This window comes from Scleropages formosus, chromosome 9, assembly GCF_900964775.1.
Source record: "Scleropages formosus chromosome 9, fSclFor1.1, whole genome shotgun sequence".
Lineage (NCBI taxonomy): Eukaryota > Metazoa > Chordata > Actinopteri > Osteoglossiformes > Osteoglossidae > Scleropages > Scleropages formosus.
Genome location: NC_041814.1, coordinates 19,999,436 through 20,017,712, shown reverse-complemented (window position 1 = coordinate 20,017,712; position 18,277 = coordinate 19,999,436). Strand labels below are relative to the sequence as shown.

Sequence of the window (18,277 nt, the reverse complement as noted above, 5' to 3'; positions counted from 1 at the left end):
GTCACCAAGTTTTTCAATGATTTTCATCCTTGACTTTTGCTGAAACTACCGAATACAGTTTCTCTGCTCGTGTGTTTTCATTTCAGTCCGACTTATTTTTTCCACAGCCCTTTTCCGTCGAGGCTGCCTCGGAGCACCGAACCCGTCAAAAGCGCAACATGCGCAAAGAGTCGTGGAACAAGGAGAATTACTGACAAAATGTTGCACGCTTAGAAGTTAGTTGGGATGACTGGTAACATAGAGGTTAGAATTGTTGCTTTTGCACCTACAGGTTGCAGGTTTGAATCCCACCTCCAGCTGTAGCACCCTTAAGCAAAAATACTTACCCAGAATTGCTCCAGTGAAATTAGCCAGCTGTATAAATAGGTAAATAATTGTAAGTTACTTTAGAGGAAAGTGTCTGGTAAATGTAGGATAGGGGAAAACCAGGTGGCAGGAAACAAAACTCCAAGGAAAAGACTAGAAAGTCTCAGGAGGTCCAAGGCCAGTTGACTTTCCTGCCCACCTAGACTTCATGCAAGCAGGAAAATTAATGTTGTGTGCAGCTTCTGTAATGGTTATCTGGTTGACCATCCATGTCAGTTCAGTAATGGTTGACAGTAATGTTACAAGTTCTGGAAGAACCACTTCACAACCTCATATGGGCCTTCAGGTGAGTGGGCTGAGTCTGTCTGTAGTTATGACTGGCAGCCACGGCAAGGATCCATCTGACGACATCCCGAAGTAACAGTACTGGCTTAGTGGTCTGAGTTGACAGCTTGGACATTTCTCGTGCCCAAATCTTTACAGTTTCATGACTCTCTCTTCACTTGTGGCTTGACTTTCAATGACCTGCCTCATTATTACAGCAGGTCCGGTGTACAGTACAGGATATTGTAGGCCCATCCCTGGAGAGTATGGGTATTTTAAGCAAACCTTTCTCACCTTAGAGATGAGATCTATTTTGATGCAGATAAATTATATTTAAGTAAATTAAAGTTTTATTTTAATTGAAACTATGAGTTTGTGGATGGTAACAAAAGACTTAATTGTATGTTGTAATACCTTATTTTTACTTTTCACTGATGTTTCAGTAGCACACACCGCATTCACTCTCACTTAGTCACTCACTCATTTTCATTAATCCCTAGTTCTGGTCAGGGTCGTGGCAGCCTGGAGCCTATACATGAATCATTGGGTGCAAGGCAAGGGGGGGGTACAACCTGGATGGAACACCAGTACATTGCAGTCACCGTGTTCAGTCATACTGTATATTTTTTGGTGGAGTAGCCTGCCAAAAATGAGGCCAATTTCGAACTGCAGAGGACAAATGAAAAATAGATCAATAAGCATAACAATCCTTCCGGGGGTGGGAAGAAACGTATAAGACCAGAGTCTTGGCAATCAGCAGAAAAAAGTAATATAGCGAAGAGCTCTTGTGACGCCTGTATCCAACATCAAAGGGCGAAAATAATGCCAGAACAAAATAGGAATGTGTAGGAAGCTGATATAAGAGACACAGTGACATTAACAATTTTGGCAAGAAGTGATTCATTCTTCAAGTGAGCGTCCAAATGTTGGCATAGAACGAATAAGACTATGGGAAGAATACAGATATAGAAGTCACTATATTATTTATTAATTTAACTCAACTATTCAGGTCCAGGTGGGATCGTGCACACCACTGTAGTACCATATATATTTGCCGTACATATTTAACCGTGCACACATGAAGAGAGGCACTGGTACACTTGCAATGGCTCATACATCCTTTCGTTATAACAGTGTTTCAATGTATGCATTGCACACTCTATGGACAAGTTGATCTGATTTTCTGCTAAGGTTCAACTGCTGATCCTGCTTGATTTCATCTGTGTCTACAGATAAGGAGAAAATTAACTTTGAGGCTTTCCTAAAACACCAGTGTGTAATGTAAACAGTGCTGTTGGGTGGGATATCAAAGCACCTTGGGGGGGACATTGGAAATATTCTGGTTCGTGAAAATGTCAGTGGGTACAAATTAAGATGTCAGAGTGAAGAATGTCTTTTTAAGTCTGAAATCCAAGGGATTTTAATGTAATACACTGTAAAGCAGTTCTGCATAAAAAGTAGCACCATTCTGGAATCAAGATTCACTGAACTCACAGCAGATGACTTGAATTATGCAGGTTTTTATAGCAGACCTGAATTTATATTTAATAGAAAGTACCTCATAGGGCTGGACATCCACTCATGCCCCAGTGAAGTCTTTCTGGGCATCTGGATATGTGATTGACAGCCCCTGACCCTGTTCTTCTGCAGTGGACACTACAGTTTTTCCTTTGCAGATTGGAAACAATTGGCAGTATCTTAATATTGCTTGATTTTACTCTATTTGTCCAGACTCTGTGTGTGTTTTCCATTTTTTGCAGACTGCCATCACAGACTTTAGTCTGCAATAATATAAAATTAATTTCAGTTTATTTTGTACACTTGTCATCAGCACGCGACTTCCGCATGGTTCTTTACAACACCAGTGTCCGAAAGCACCGGACACAGTGATTAAAAGTGCCGACGTATGAACACAGAAGTTGTACTTGATAGCTCCTGGATTTAGAGCAATGTGGTCTGGATAGAAGGGCTAATTTGGTCTTTATGGTTTTCCAGATGCCGCTCCTACGAAGACTGCTGTGGGACTCGCTGCTGTGTCAGGGCCCTGTCCATACAGAGACTGTGGTACTTCTGGTAAGTACCACCCCATTCTAGAAAGTGTGACATCTCTGCCCTATGGTCTGTCTCACCCCAGGCCCCTCAGGCTCTCCCCTCTATCTCCAATTTTTCTAAAACAGCTGTGGCTGTCATGGCATTGTCTGAAAAACTCCCTAAACATTTTGGTCTGAACCCTTTGATGACTAAAAGTGCAGCCCTCCTGAGGTTTTCAGAAACCAAACTCATACAGCCATTTTACCAGTGCTTTCAAAAGTGCAGTACGGTTGTGGCTTCTTAAATCACACCTTCATAAAAATTCAGCGATGGAAACCAAACAGTGGTTACTGCTCAATAGCTTATATGGGGATGGACATGAACTATGGAACTCTTTGTCAAATTGTGTAATTTTTAATTTTAAATTGCATCTAAGGCACTTTGGATAAAGGCATCTTCAAGAAAGGTTCCCTAAATCAAATGGGACATCTGGTAGTGTAGGGGTTAGCACTATTGCTTTTCAACCCAAAAGGTTACAGGTTCAATTCCCACCTTTGGCTGTAATACCCTGGAGCAAGGTATTTACCCTACAGTCCTCCAGAAAAAAATTACCCAACTGTATAAAGGGGTAAATAATTGTACGAACCTTAATATTGTAAGTTGCTTTGGAGAGAAACCTCAGTTAAATGGAAAATATGAGCTTTATGTACCTTTGTTTTCCCTCTGGGTAGTAACTGTACATTTAATTTCTAAGAAAGATAAATTAATACAGAACACACATTGTGCTGGTATAAAATGAGTACATGTTAGAGATGGCAGATAATGCACACACATTTTCAGAACCGCTTGTCCCATACGGGGTCACGGGGAACCGGAGCCTAACCCGGCAACTCAGGGCGTAAGGCTGGAGGGGGAGGGGACACACCCAGGACGGGACGCCAGTCCGGCGCAAGGCACCCCAAGCGGGACTCGAACCCCAGACCCACCGGAGAGCAGGACTGTGGTCCAACCCACTGCGCCACCGCACCCCCCGGCAGATAATGCAAGACATTTATTTATGTGTGTGTACAACCCCTTTGTATTGGGAAAAAGAAGAAAATTATTGTTGAGTTTCTGATGGCTGATGAGGCCAACTACGCATTTATAGCTGAATAGCAAATTTTCCCGATTTTTAACCTTAGGAGAACAAACAGCCAACAGAGTGTAAATACATAACTCGTACATATGAACACACATAATGCTGTTAAAAAAACAAAAATGCTCATTTTCACAAGATTTGAAATATGCATTCAATATAGCAGTGCAGCCAGTGACGTTGTGGTTAGAGCCACCGTCTTCTATGTGAAAGGCCCATGAACAAAAGGTATGTATTTAAATCTCACTTGCTGCTGTAGTACCCTTGACTGAGGTACTTTCCCTGAATTAATACAGTAACAGTACTGTCTAAATGTGCAAAAAAGTGTATTTTTTTCCTAGTGAAAACAGCTAGCAGCATAGTAGTTGTGGCTCAGCCTTGCGACCCAAAGGTTGCGGGTTCAAATCCCACCTCCAGCTGTTGTACCCTTGAACAAGGTACTTACCTAAATTTACCCAGTTGTATATATGAATAAGTAATTGTAAGTTGGTTTGGAGAAAAGTGTGTATAACACAGTTATGTACAGAAATAATGTGCTTTCAGAACATGCTAATACTGACTGCTGAAGAAGAAAGTAAAATTTTTATGAAGCAAAGTCTTTGAAAATGATGTAAAACTTGCATGCATTTTCCAGCTTAAATAAAAATCTATTGCACTATAGCTTATTGCCAAATGCAAATTTCTGCTATGACTAGGGATGAATTACCCTGTCTTCACTGGCACAGGGAGGTATGCTGGTTCCCTGGCTGCTTTCCATGCTCTGGTATCTCTTTGTATCACTTGTTCATTATTATCCAGTGAACAGAGGGGAAACTCTGGCTACTGTTTATGCATTTGTGCCAAACTGTAGTTCTGGTATTCAGCCTGCTTATAGAAGGTTGGTGATGTATTCCAAAGGGTGCCACCTACCAGCTCTTGGGAACATGGAGTCAGAATAGACCATGTTCAAAACCTCAGTTGTGGACACAGCTGCTAAAAACTGTGGTTTGGGGGAGTGGCAACCATTGGACCCACTGGTAGACACCAGCAGTGTGAGAAGCTGTTAAGCTGAAAAAGGAGGCCTTGCAGGCAGTGCTTTCGGGGGATCTCCTGATTTGGCTGAGCGATACTGGCAGGCCAAAAGGACCACAGCTAAGGCTGTTTGCTGAAACAAAAATCTGATCACTGGAGGAGTTTGGAGAGGCCACAGAGAAAGTCTGTTATGACAAATAATTTGGTCCCTCAGGAGGGGAAGAAATGACCCTACCCAGGCTCTGCTAACAAGCGTGAGGAAGTTCTGACCATTTCTGGGGAGATTGTTGAGTAGAGGAAGGAACGCTTTGAATAACTCCTTAACCTAGTGGACATGCCCTCCTATCAAGAGGCAGTGTTTGATGTCTCTGGTGGATTAACCCATCACTGTTCCTGAAATTACTATTGTGATACACATAAATCTTTCAAACATTTTTACCAAAAACTGAGTCCTAAGATCACTTCAGTTTAGAAGTTGCAACGTCTGACCATTGTGAAGAAACCCAGGGAGTAGGTTCACTGTGTTGACCCTACATTATGTTCTCTGATGATGAAGGGACCCCAGGTGTATGAATGCTTCGCCAGAGGAAACAGCTTCAATTTTAGTTACTGTGAAGATATACAGTGCTCTCACATCCCATCTTACATTAATGACTCATAATCTTAGCTTGATGGGGGAGAAACAGTTTAGGTCTCTAGTAGCTGTCAATAAATGAATCGGTCTGGATGTCACCTTGTTGTGCTCACATGAATAAGGATGAGGCATGCATGAGAATGACGTGATAACACGTCAGGGGTTGAGAGGGACATGAAAGCCACAGCTGGGCAAAGCTGTCAAGATCAGGGCGGAGTATGCCACCAACCACCTTAATAAAAAACCAGCAGGTACACACTAAATGGTCTACATAGCAAGACCTGACAAGGGGTTAAGCTGAAAGTGACTGGTGACAGATTAATACAATACAAATCCTAAAGGGCAAGGCAATCCTAAGAGAAATATCTGACAACACTTTTTTTTATTTTTTATTTTTATTTAGCCACAGTGCTAAGATGAGATTGTGTATACACACACACACTCATTGGCAGAAGCCACTTGTCCCGAACGGGGTCACGGAGCATAACCCGGCAACACAGGGCGCAAGGCTGGAGGGGGAAGGGACACACCCAGGACGGGACACCAGTCCGTCACAAGGCACCCCAAGCAAGACTTGAACCCCAAACCCACCAGAGAGCGGGACCCAGCCAAGCCCGCTGCGCCATCGTGCCCCCTTGATTGTGTATATTTATACTTTAATACATAATAAAGCCATTGTGGGGTTTCGTTTACTGCAGCCTTATTGCTCTTAACCCAGTTACAGTACATTCCTGTTTGACAAGAAGTTGCATTCTATCATGGTATCTCACCATGCAGCTACTGTTTAATCAAAGCTTCGGGCGGCTCTGTGGAGATCCTGGCTGCCTGTCAGTTCAGTTCAGTGTTGTGGATATGTGATATGTGTGCAGTTAAAATCGGTGATGGAAGGTGCTGATGCACTGTAAGCTCCGCCTCTAGGAGCCAAGCTCAGGTCGCACATTCCCCTAGCTCACACTCTCACTCGAGTAATTATGGATGTGCAACGGATGAATTAAACCCTTCCCTTTGTCAACAGGTTAAACACATCGCATTCTGCCAGTAAATAGGACATATCGGCAGTCTGGCAGAGAGAGAGGACAAAAAAAAGAGTGAACAGCATCAGTGCTCAAATTTGATTTATTTAATGCCCTTGCGTAGCACTGTGTGGGGTTTGAGGGTTGGGGGGGCACACCGTGCATTAAACCGCTGCTCAAACCTCCAACAAAATGTAATCAATACCACATAGACTGGAGGGAGAGAGCTTCATCTTCGCCTTTGTGAAAGCTCAGCATGTTTGTAGGGTTCCAGCTGTAGCAGCTGTATTCTCTACGTAAGAGTCATTTCAAAAGCCAAGCAAAAGAGAAATGTCATTCCACTTAATTTGGCAAATTGTTTTTGGATTGCATTACCCTTTTAATTCATCACCACTCACTTAGGCACAGTCCACGCCATATTAATCTTCGCTGTTGTCTCATGCAAGTTGCCATTTCTTAATCAGGATTCAACCAATGAATGGTAATATTTTATTAGACCAAAGGGATATGGAGGTGTGCAACGTAACAGTAGCATCCTATCAAAGGTACCTTACAAGGGCATCAGTGGAAATAAGAGAACATAAAACGTACCAGTCGGTAATATATCTCAGCCATTCAAAATTCAGTTGAACACGACAACCTGAAGTTAACGGTTTGCATTTACAGACTTGTATGAGCTTGCTTGTCCTTAAGAAAAGTTCTGTCATTTAAAAAAACAAGGTTCTGTTATTATTGCTGGAAACTTTCTGCTTGTGATCATCTGGCTGCTTATTTCAAACTGGTCTCCCTTTGTTGGTCAGCTGAAAGGACATTTAGCTTTGCTTCCAGAGCTATGAAAAAGCTATTAAAAATAATGACTTCCTTCGCGCTCCAAAAAGAGCAGTTTATTAAGAAGGAAGGACAATCTCCCATTGCTGTCTCGTCGCAGAAATTTTTCTATCTAATATTCCCTTCCCGTATATGCCTTTGTGCTTCCCTGCTCTCGTTCATCTACAACACTTCCTCTGTGTTTCAATAGCCCTGTGGTAAAGAACAGCCGACACGGTGTTTTGTAGTGGAGAAATATGAGACCCTTGTATTGTAGAAGTTCTGTGCCAAGGTTGGTGCGGTGGCGCAGTGGGTTGGACCACAGTCCTGCTGTCTGGTGGGTTTGGGGTTTGAGTCCCGCTTGGGGTACCTTGTGATGGACTGGCGTCCTGTCCTGGGTGTGTCCCCTCCCCCTCCAGCCTTACGCCCTGTGTTGCCGGGTAGGCTCTGGTTCCCCGCGACCCTGTATGGGACAAGTGGTTCAGAAAGTGTGTGTGTGTGCCAAGGTTGGCATTAAGAAGCTGTATATTTGCTGTTTGAATAAGATTTTTAGTATAGAAAATACCCAGCCCAGGCACATTAGTCTCTCTAGACCAAAATATTTCTTCAGTCTAAATGTGATTCCTGATCCTCTAAAATAAACATTTGCACATCTTTCGCTTCATGCTAGTTGGTTTGATCCCAGAGGCCTATGATACGTTCTACAGTTGTCAAGCAAATTTAATTAAATGGAATTATTGTAAATTTGCCTATTGCTTTGCAAGGTGCCTGGGGGCGCCTCTTCTCATTTTGCGTTTTTGACCAAAAGGTTGCTGATTCTTGTGCCAAGTCCCAGTGTTATATGTTCAGAATAAGATGTTGAATCAGATTTTTTTTTTTTTCTTTTTTCCATTAAACTTCAAGCTGCAGAGACAAAACTGTATTTACGATATCTCAGACACTTTGGGAAACGCGTAAGCTGAGCAATCGTGTGGAAACGAGAACTATTTTGGATGAGGACCCGTAAAGCTGTGCGCAGACCTGGTGCAGATGCTGATGTACGGTGGAGGCTGGGCATCTGGACCCACTGCTGGAGCTCATGTGAAACTTCGAGAGGCTCGCTACTTCCTAATTACAGACCGTCAGCAGCTTTTATTCAACGTCCAGGAGAACTTTGCTGACACAGAGCTTTAAACCAGCCTGGAAATCAATGGTTTCTTTACCTATTAGCAGGAGGTCAGTGGCTTTATTCAGACACCCTCAGAGACAACAGCAGCTTGTCTGTGTGAACATGGGACAACTTTGAAAGATGGTGACACTACAAGAGGACCAGGGCCCAACACATATCATTTCAGAAAATTGTTTGCAAAACTGAGGGTGGCATTTTCCAGTATGAGACATACTGTACCTTTCTTTTTTTAATGACACACACACACAAACGTTGTCTGAAGCCGTTTGTCCCGAGCGGGGGTCACAGAGCCTAACCTGGCAACACAGGCTGCAAGGCTGGAGGGGGAGGGGACATACCCAAGGTTGCAGGGCACCCCAAGCGGGACTCGAACCCCAGACCCACCAGAAAGCAGGCCCTGGCCAAACCCACTGTGCCCCCCCCACACCTTTTTTTTATTATTTTTAATTTTTATTGAAATGATACAGGGGGGTGCGGTGGCACGGTGGGTTGGACCAGGTCCTGCTCTCCAGTGGGTCTGGGGTTCGAGTCCCACTTGGGGTGCCTTGTGATGGACTGGCGTCCCGTCCTGGGTGTGTCCCCTCCCCCTCCAGCCTTACACTCTAAGTTGCCAGGTTAGGCTCCGGTTCCCCGCGACCCTGTATGGGATAGGCGGTTCAGAAAATGTGTGTGTGTGTGTGTGTGTGTGTGTGTGTGTGTGTGTGTGAGTGTGAGTGATCCATTTATATATACTATAACTGTTACAGTATTCCATTGTGAAAGCTACTATGTGACAGCTTTGATGTCACTGGCTGGCTGTTATTACCACGTTTCTTCCTCTCCATTCACTGCAACCACCTCCATCCTGACCCTGTTATACTGTCGCACACCTGTGGGAGTGATAAGGTCGATGCTCCAGTTTAAATCTTTAGGATGGTCCAGCTGAAAGACATACTTTTAGCTGCACAGCTCAGCAGACACTTATCTAGAACTGTTACTAAAGTGAATTTTTCTGACTTAAATGTGTTTTCCACTCTAACTCATAATGGCATAAAGCTCTAAAGGTTGAATAAGGGAGGGTGTGTTCATTAAAGTCAGGTGTTTGTTAAAATGCTAACAGGCTTTTTGGAACCCCGAAACAGTCACACCTGACAGAAAACTACTTTAGTGATAGCAATGATAACGTACTGAACGGGATTAACCGTACAGTAATAAGACTATTGTTTCCATTAATAAGACAGTTTTTCAGCTAGAACAAGGAATGTAGAGGTAACGTGATTTCAGCGTCCTTAGTGTATTCTAACCTGCACAAAAAATCTTTGCAGTGGCCTACTTCCTAAATAATATTGACTACATTTTTCAGAAAAAAAGTCAGTCCCCAGGATTTGAATGTTTTATTTTCAGAAAACGGAGTCATCTGTGCTCCTAATGGAAATTACTGCTGCATTCGGGCATGGTGCACATTTAAAATGCTTTAAAAATGAGCTCATAGCACCTGTGGGATGTAATGATGCTAGGTTTAAAGATTAGTAAAATCATGGTTTGGAGGCTGCATTAAGCTTACCAAATGCAAGTGGAATTATGTGTTTTAATGTGTTGATCCAGGTCCTAGGTCTTCAGTTTTGGTCCTGGAGGGCTGCAGTTTTTTGTTCTACCTGAGCACTTAAGCATTTCATTTACATTAATTATTTCCCTAATTGAAGTCATTAAGTAGTTTCCCAGTGTTGCGGTCATTGCTTTCTAAAAGAAGGGCTGGAGAGGGCAGGAGTGAGAGATTATGTTGTAGGTGTTGCAGTGTGATCCCGATAGATGTGTAGGCCATGTTTGCAGTACACATTCATCCAGGTAGTAACTTCCAACATCCGCACAGTTCAAACTGCATAAAGTGTGAAGGCTTCACCAAATGATCTCCCAAACTGGAGTGCTGTTGTGGGAGTAACAGGCGCTGCCACTTTCACGCTGCTTTTCCTTGAAGACATTTTATACCAGAAGAATAACTCTGTGCATAATTTCATTCATCTTGAGCAGAGCTCACCAGGCCAGTTATTGCTGAATTGGTATGAGATAAAGCAATGGTGATAGTCCCATCACTCCAAAGCTCTGACTTGCTTGTGGCATTCTGCACTTGGCGAGCTTTCCATACCTCTTAAAAGGCTTCCACAGATTTATAAGATGCACAGCAAGGGTTGTGTAGTGGGCAGTTGAAGTACAAAGATGGGTTCAAATGTAGCAACTAACAAGGTTGTCTTTTGGGCCTACATCTGCTGAAATTGCTCTTGATCCTCCAGATATAGACTTCTTCTCTTGACTCCATGCTCAGTGGAAGCATTTGCAAGGGCACTACCGTTACCTCATTTTGTCTGGTAGATTTTAATAATCTGGAACAAAATTACCTTCTACACTTCACTGGAAGTGAAAATGCTTCTAAGAATGAAAAATTGTAGAATAGTGGAAGCTTGCCTGCTCTGCGGTGGCTTCTGCCTCCCCCAAGGAAGACTAAAGTGGGAAGCATTGTTGGGGGCTGCATTTCCTGTTGGCTAAAAACAGAGCATTGGGTACTGGTAGTGCAGAAGCTGAGGAGGCGTTGGACCAGCAAGGGTGAGTTATGAACAAAAATGTGGAGAGCATCACAGTTACGGTGCATTCAGAAAACGTTCACCTCTTTTGACCTGTATCACACTGTGTAGTATTGCAACTTAAACTTTCAGCCCACGGAAGTACCTTTTTTCAATCTTAATTACACACGCTGGCTGAAACCACTTGTCCTGACGAACCGGAGCCTAACCCGGCAACACAGGGCACAACGCTGGAGGGGGAGGGGACACACCCAGGACGGGACACCAGGCCACCGCAAGGCACCCCCAAGCGGGACTCGAACCCCAGACCCACCAGAGAACAGGACCTGGCCAAGCCTGCTGCACCACCATGCTCCCCTCCCTCTTAACTGTCACAACACATTTCAGATGCAGAAATATTTTTCATTCAACATTTTTTTTTTCCAAAAATGAAAGACATTTTCCATTCAGAAAAGTATAACTACTTAAGACCTTCCAAGCTCAGTAGTATTTTTTTCTACCTGTATGCAGCTGAGCACAGGTGGATTCCACATGGATGCAGGTGCACTTCTTTTACATTTTTGAGGTCTCAGGAAAATGAAAAACACACTACCAGATTTTGGTTAGTACAAAGGAGAGAATAGAAAATTATTGTATTTGCATAAATTTTTCATTTTGGCTTTACAGCATAATAGCAGGGCTACATTTACATTTTGCATTTATGTATTTAGCAGATCCTTTTCTCCAAAGTGACTTCCAATGAACTCTATGTAGTGTTATCAGCCCACACACCTTATTCACCAAGGTGACTTACACTGCTAGATACACTATTTACAACAGGTCACTCATCCATACATGAGTGAAACGCACTCTCTTTGCCACTCGCACACTATATGGGGAGAATACTTTCTGAAGGTAGCTCCATTGGCTGCCTTTAAAGGAATCTGTTGGCTCTGTAGTGCTCATCAGGAAGGATCTTCTTAGCTTAACAGGTATTAACATCAGATAAAAATAGATTGTGGTGGCAGGAAGGGGATTGCAGCCAATGGGTGGCTTCATGATCTCAGCTGTGCTGCTAGAAAACAAAGATGTTTCAATGAGCTGTTGGAATTCAGATGAAATCACTTGAAATGTGCCAAGGGCAGGGTTGTACTGCACCGCAGAAATTGCATTCTGGTTCCTTGCTTCCTTTGTTTTGCGTTACCATTCGTTCAAATAAGAAAATACTGAATTGTCTTTAAAATGCTGGCATATGACTTCTGACTGCAGGGTGTTGGCATGTTGTGAACACCACAGCAGGACTAGAGAAGCTGGGGAGTCATTATTTAATGGGGATGGTGGCCAAGTGTCCCTGTATTAAACATAATGGGCTGCACAATGAGAATGTGAACACTTGAGATTAAATTCGCAACAGTGAGTTTTATTACAGCACTGAAAATTTATGTAACAGTTTGGGGTACTGCCAGCTGATTAGTGGAGTGAGTTTTGTGTTGCTTTGTTGCTTTGGATAAAAGGGTCAACAACAGAACAAACTTACACTCCACACTGACCAGCAGAGCCATTGGGCTTAACATCTATTTTCAGAGCACGGGACTATACTGGGTCACCAGATGTAAAGATAAGGACCTTCTAAATAGTCAGGAGAAGAATAAATAAATAAAGGTTTGAATATGCAGCTGAACTGAAATATAAAAGAACAAAGTGACTGAACAGCTTCACTGCCAGTAATTGTGCTGTATGGAAGAAGGCGATGTGGAATCAGTGGACCAAGGTTCTCTCTGAAGGCAGGGGAAGGTAATTAGATAGTTGAGTTGTGTGCACCTTTGAAAAGACATGGACACTGTTGAAGATGTTTGTTATGGAGGATTGTGGGCGACAGTGAAGGGGAGGGATGTTGTGTAATAGGTGGGGCACTGAGGTGAGTCATCAGCCCCACACCAGCACTCCATTAGTAGACGGTACACTCAGACAGCGAGTGATGTAGGAAGTGGGGGAGGGGTCTGGAGGGGAGTCATCATCAAATTTACCCCCTGATTCCCTGACCCTGCTCTGCCTCATGCAGGCTGCTGCTGATGATGGGCGTGCTCTTCTGCTGTGGAGCTGGCTTCTTTATCCGCCGACGCTCGTACCCTTCGCCCATCAGCGAGGAGCCCGCCTTCAATGTGTTCTTCACCCGGCAGCCGGTTTCCACCCCAGGTGAGTTGGAACCCATCCGTCACACTCAAATGCAGGTTCCACAGTTGGGTGTACATTTCTGTTTTGGGGCCAGTTGTTTGTGACATCCCACCCCCTATCCACCTACACTCTTCACACTGGGCGCTGCCGTGCTCTAACGGCAGGACAACTACTCTAAAGCCATAAGATGTATGTAGTGGATATGCACAATGGCAGGTTTAAACCGTTCTGCCGTGCTAAGGCACATCCACTTGTGTGCTTCACCTAATCAATATCCAATGGTTTTGAAGGAAATGAAGCCCATTGATTTACAGCCTTGGGAGCGGTGCCTTGAAAGTAATGGTAATTACGAGCTGTAGCCAACAGGCCATCTTCTATTCTCCAGTTCCTTCAACTGCCATTGTGTCACTTTCCAAACTGTTTCAGTCATTGAAAAGAAACAAGAGAAAGTAATGATACCGTATTGCTTTTGGCTGAGAGCCCCTTCAAGGCATCCAGGGAGCTTGTAAACCAGAAACGCATAAAACAAAAAGAAAAGATTTTGATTTGAAAACTAAAACCCTGCGTAGTCTATGAGTAACAAGTGTTGCGAGAAGTTAGCTCTTTAACTAATCAGCGTTGCTCCAGGCCATGTTGAGTTTCCAATGACCACTTCGCTGGTGTGGAAAACACTAAAGAAATCAGGCCTACAGCAGAGGGTAGGTTGGGGGCAAGTGCCATCAAGCAGAATCCTACTCATAGGGACCACCGGTGTGGTCTTATTGGTAAGAGAGGGTTCAGAAGTCTTTTACAGTTTCCTTCACATCTTTGGATTGTGAATCCTGAGCTGGATTGAAACCTACATCTGAATGGATAGTTCAGGAGCTGTGAGGCACAGTTTTTACCCACTACGCCTTCATGCTGCCTGCACTGTGGGTAATATACAGGATGGAAGATGCATATTTATTTTGGGTTTCATTATGTAAATAGATTGAGAAAAAGGAAAAACCATACTGACAAATTGAAACTGTTAATATTTAAATTGATGTGAATTTAAAAATGAATCACCTATGCTTTTTTGGCAGAATTTACTTTAAAGGTGTGAATTAAGGCACACTTTATAAGTAAAGTGGCCCAGATTTTAACCCCACCACTGCTTGCCTGTTTCCTGATTAAAATCCATTTATTAAACATTGAATGACAAAACATGAAAGAATACAGGGAGTCCCCGGATTACGAACGAGTTCCATTCCTAAGTCTGTCTTTAAGTCAAATTTCTATATGAGTCGGAACAGTTGGGTACAGTTCGTATGTAATGTCAGTCAGTCAGATGTTCGTTATAGTATATAGTGTACTTTTCTATGCATAAAAAACATTAAACAGTTCCAGATACACTAAAACATCTTTGAAATAATGCAATGATGATGATAATAATAGTAACAACAACAATAATAATAATAATAATAAATGTTCCTACATTATTTATAATAGAGAGAGTGTGTGTGCGTGTGTGTGTGTGTGTGCGCGTGTGTGTAGATATAAAAACGTGAAAGAAACTTTAATGTTCGCTTTTCCAATGTTCATTGGCATTTCACCTTTTTTCTGATCGTTTTATTATTTCCAATTTAGTTTCAATCGTGATCGTTTTTCTTTTCTTTGATGCATCACCATCACTTGCATCACATTTACGCTTTGGTACCATGGTTACAAGGGTAAAAACAAAAAAATTAAAGCCAAATACAGTAACACACACAAGACACTTGTTAACAGCAACGTGGTCCATGTCATACTGAGTGGGCAGGAGACTGAGGTGTGTGTGTGTGTGTGTGTGTGTGGACCCAGTCATGGGATCTTTGTCGGTACACAAGGGAGTAGGCGAGATTCGTGGTTGGGGACAGGCATGGGTCGGTCAATGCACAAACGTAGGTCTTGGGGAGAATCCGATGCCATAGTCGAGCAATGCAATTGTCGGGAGTCGTGGATGTCGGGAGCGGGAACGAGGGATTGAGGAGAACGAGGAACTTGGAAGGATGGATAGATTGTCGTGGGTTCACTTAAGAGCGCTGGAGAAACAAGTTTTCTCAAATGAGATTCCGCAACCAGGGCGTGCAGGTGCGGACTCTTTACCCCACTGCTCTGATTTCGGGCAGGTGCAGACATTCGGGGTGAGGTCGTGGGCGTGACAGTCCGACTGAAAATAACAAAGTCTTTGTCTTACCTCGGGCTCATGCGCCCATGAACCAACAAACCGCTGTAGACGCGCAATGCTTTGATGTGCGTGGCAAATTAGCACCCGGTTCTTATTATGAACTATTCTATGTACAGTAACTCAAATTTTTAATGTAATAGGCTTGAAGGGGGGTGGTTTGTAGCTATGGGTCGTACATAAGTCGGGGACTGCCTGTACATAAAGTATCAATGCTTATAAAAACAAAGGAACCTGTTTACCGCCATCAGCAATAGACAACAGTTAACACTTCATTGGAATAGTGGTGTTTCTGTCATACTGATTTCACAAAGAGGAAATCTGTATAACACATATGAGTAAAATGACCAATATGTGGAAGAACATTAAACCTCAGCGGCAGGAGTCATTTTGTCATTCTGTGCATTTACTGCCAATGTCAAACTCCCACTGATATAACAAGTATTTGATTTTTTTTTTTTTTTTTCCTGCTTGATCTCAGTTCAGTCCAATAAAGAAGCAAAACACAGTGACACCTTTAATGATATAACCAGGACTGTAAAACTCAGTTCCCAGTGGTGGTGTTTTTATATTTTTCTCTGTTTTAAACCAGTTTACCTCCCTTAATTGTAAAAATTAGCCCTTTATTATTATTTGTTTGTTTATTCAGCTGACGCCTTTCTCTAAGACAGCTTACAGCATTTGATTTATATACTAAACTACTTGCCATTTTATGCAGCAGGGTAATTTTTACTATGTAAATTCAGTGTATCTTGATCAAGAGTGCTTCAGCAGGAACAGGGGTTTCTCACCCAGGTCCTTTGATTGTAAGATGGCCATTCCTATTCCTGTGCCACGTGCTGTCCCAGCAGGTCACCATGGCCTATTGGCACGAATGTTCAGCAAGGACTCTTCCATGTCTGTACATTTCCAAAAATATTTCCACAATCTTTTCTGCTCTTTAACTGAACTAACTCCAGCATAAACAGCTACGCTTTATGGGTGGAGTGTGACAGAGTGAGATAAAGGTTGGTTAGGATTTTTGGCTAAATAGTGTAGAGATTCAAGGCTCAGAATTACAGGTACAGTGTATCGCATCTAGTTGTGGGTACAGAATGTGGTCTGTTGTCTTACCCTAAATTGCTAAATGAATAAATGTAAGTACAGTGCTCAGGGGTACTGCAGTTTGAGAAGATTCAAAGCTGCAACTTTTGCTTCCAAAAGCAGCAGCTCTAAACACAACAGCACCATCTACGATCTTATGATTAAGCTGGTTTCCATGGTCCCGTCAGTGGTCCTTATACACTGTTCCCCAATATAGACTCAGAAAATGAAGGTTGGATCGGACTGACGTGACCTTGAGTGAGCCTGGACATGCTCTTATTTACGGTAATGAGTTTGATATCTGATTGTACAGGGCACTCGAGTTCCCAGCCTCATTAGTTAGCAGTGACCATGGCTCCTTTAGTTTGAGCCTGTCTGTCTTGTTGGAGCGAACGTACTTGGTAATGAATCTTTTTTGTGAGCTTCTCGGAAACATATAAAGCCTTGTCGCTGTAGTCATGTGATGCTTGCTCTTCGGAGATGCTATGACCTTTGTATGTGTTGTTTTAAACGTGTTTTAACGTTCTAAAATAGAGAGCGGGGCAAAAATCAGCAATGCCAAGGAAGTGATCACGAGGATTTCAGAAAGGATCTCTAAGAGGATCTCTTCAGTAGGATCTCTAATGTGAAAAGGCACTGGCATTACTGTGCTCTATCTAAAAGGCCATCAGTGCCATCAGATCACAACAGTGTTATGTGTCCCACATCGCTCTGCCCTTACGCAGTTCCAAATTTAATGGTTCAGAAATAAGAAAAAGCAGCAGTGCTTCAGAAAACTGATATATGGCAGCTGTGTTTAGAAGAAATTGACAAACTGCAGCTCGATGTGGGTTCAGTAATGGCCTGGGGGAATGGATTCCCCGCAGCTCTTTCAGTTTACACGAATGCAAAGTTAAATGGTCACTGAAAGAAATCTGAGTGCTATTTTTACAAATGCTTTTCTTTTAAGTTCTTGTTACAAACAGTTCAGAAGCAGCTGACAGTTTTTTTTTTTTTTTTTAAATTATTTTTACTATCAGGAGCAGCAGCATTAAATGAAAGCAACATAGAAAGAGAGCGATGGAGAAACGTCATGAATGCATCCACACATATAAAGCAAGGACACAAAATTGCAATTTTTCTGAAGTGCAATCAAATACCATTGTCCAAGAAGTCCTCGGTCCAAAAAGGTGTCTGGAATTCGAATGAGCTGTCATGCAGACTAAATTCTTCCCAGCGCAAGGAAGTTCATCACTTGGGTCATCCATGTAGCGTTTTATCACAGCAGCAGAGTGGTCTGATCACTCCTCTTAGGGGCGACAGATGATGGTGGGCAATTTTCCGATTCAGCGTGTGATTAGTACTGTGTCGAATCAGCTACACTTCCATGACCTGGCTTTGTGAAATGACCTCCATCTGATGATTTAACTGAAGCGCGGCAATTAAGAGAAGGTCCCATCACTGCACGCTAAAGGATTAACCTGTAGTGTAGAACTCGAGGCTTTGATGACCGTCAGGGAAAGCACACCTGCGAGGCCCCAGTCTTGTGCAGTAATAACTCTGCCGGTGTTTACTGTACCAGAATGTAATGCTTTTATGATGACAGGGGACTAAAAAAGATCTGGCATTGAAATAATACTGTTGTGGTTTGGATGATAGGCTTTGTGTTTTCTGTGGGCGATGAGTCAGCTTTACTGAATAGACATACTGAAGGCTCTTAAAGAATAACAAGCTGGCAGGGAGATGTTTCGATGTTACTTGTCCTTTCTGTGGCTCGCTGGACAATCTTGTACTGCTCCTGCATTTCCAAGAACCAAATGGCCACTTCACTCAGCATGGCCATGAAGCACCCTGACCGCGGCAATTCATCGAACGCTACCAGACTCCATGTC

General features: G+C 43.0%; 1 protein-coding gene across 3 annotated transcripts in view; it reads left to right on the top strand.

The window, feature by feature from the left end:
* vopp1b (VOPP1 WW domain binding protein b) overlaps window positions 1-18,277 on the top strand; it is a 48,379-nt gene that overhangs the window by 20,994 nt on the left and 9,108 nt on the right. For all 3 annotated transcript variants that reach the window (XR_001966198.2, XM_018753919.2, XM_018753918.2), the window contains 2 exons: window positions 2,626-2,703; window positions 13,026-13,159. Coding sequence is in view for 2 of the 3 variants with exons in the window: in XM_018753919.2 (XP_018609435.1) it covers window positions 2,626-2,703; window positions 13,026-13,159 (212 nt within the window). In the remaining variant the exon portion in view is untranslated. The remainder of the gene's footprint in view (window positions 1-2,625; window positions 2,704-13,025; window positions 13,160-18,277) is intronic.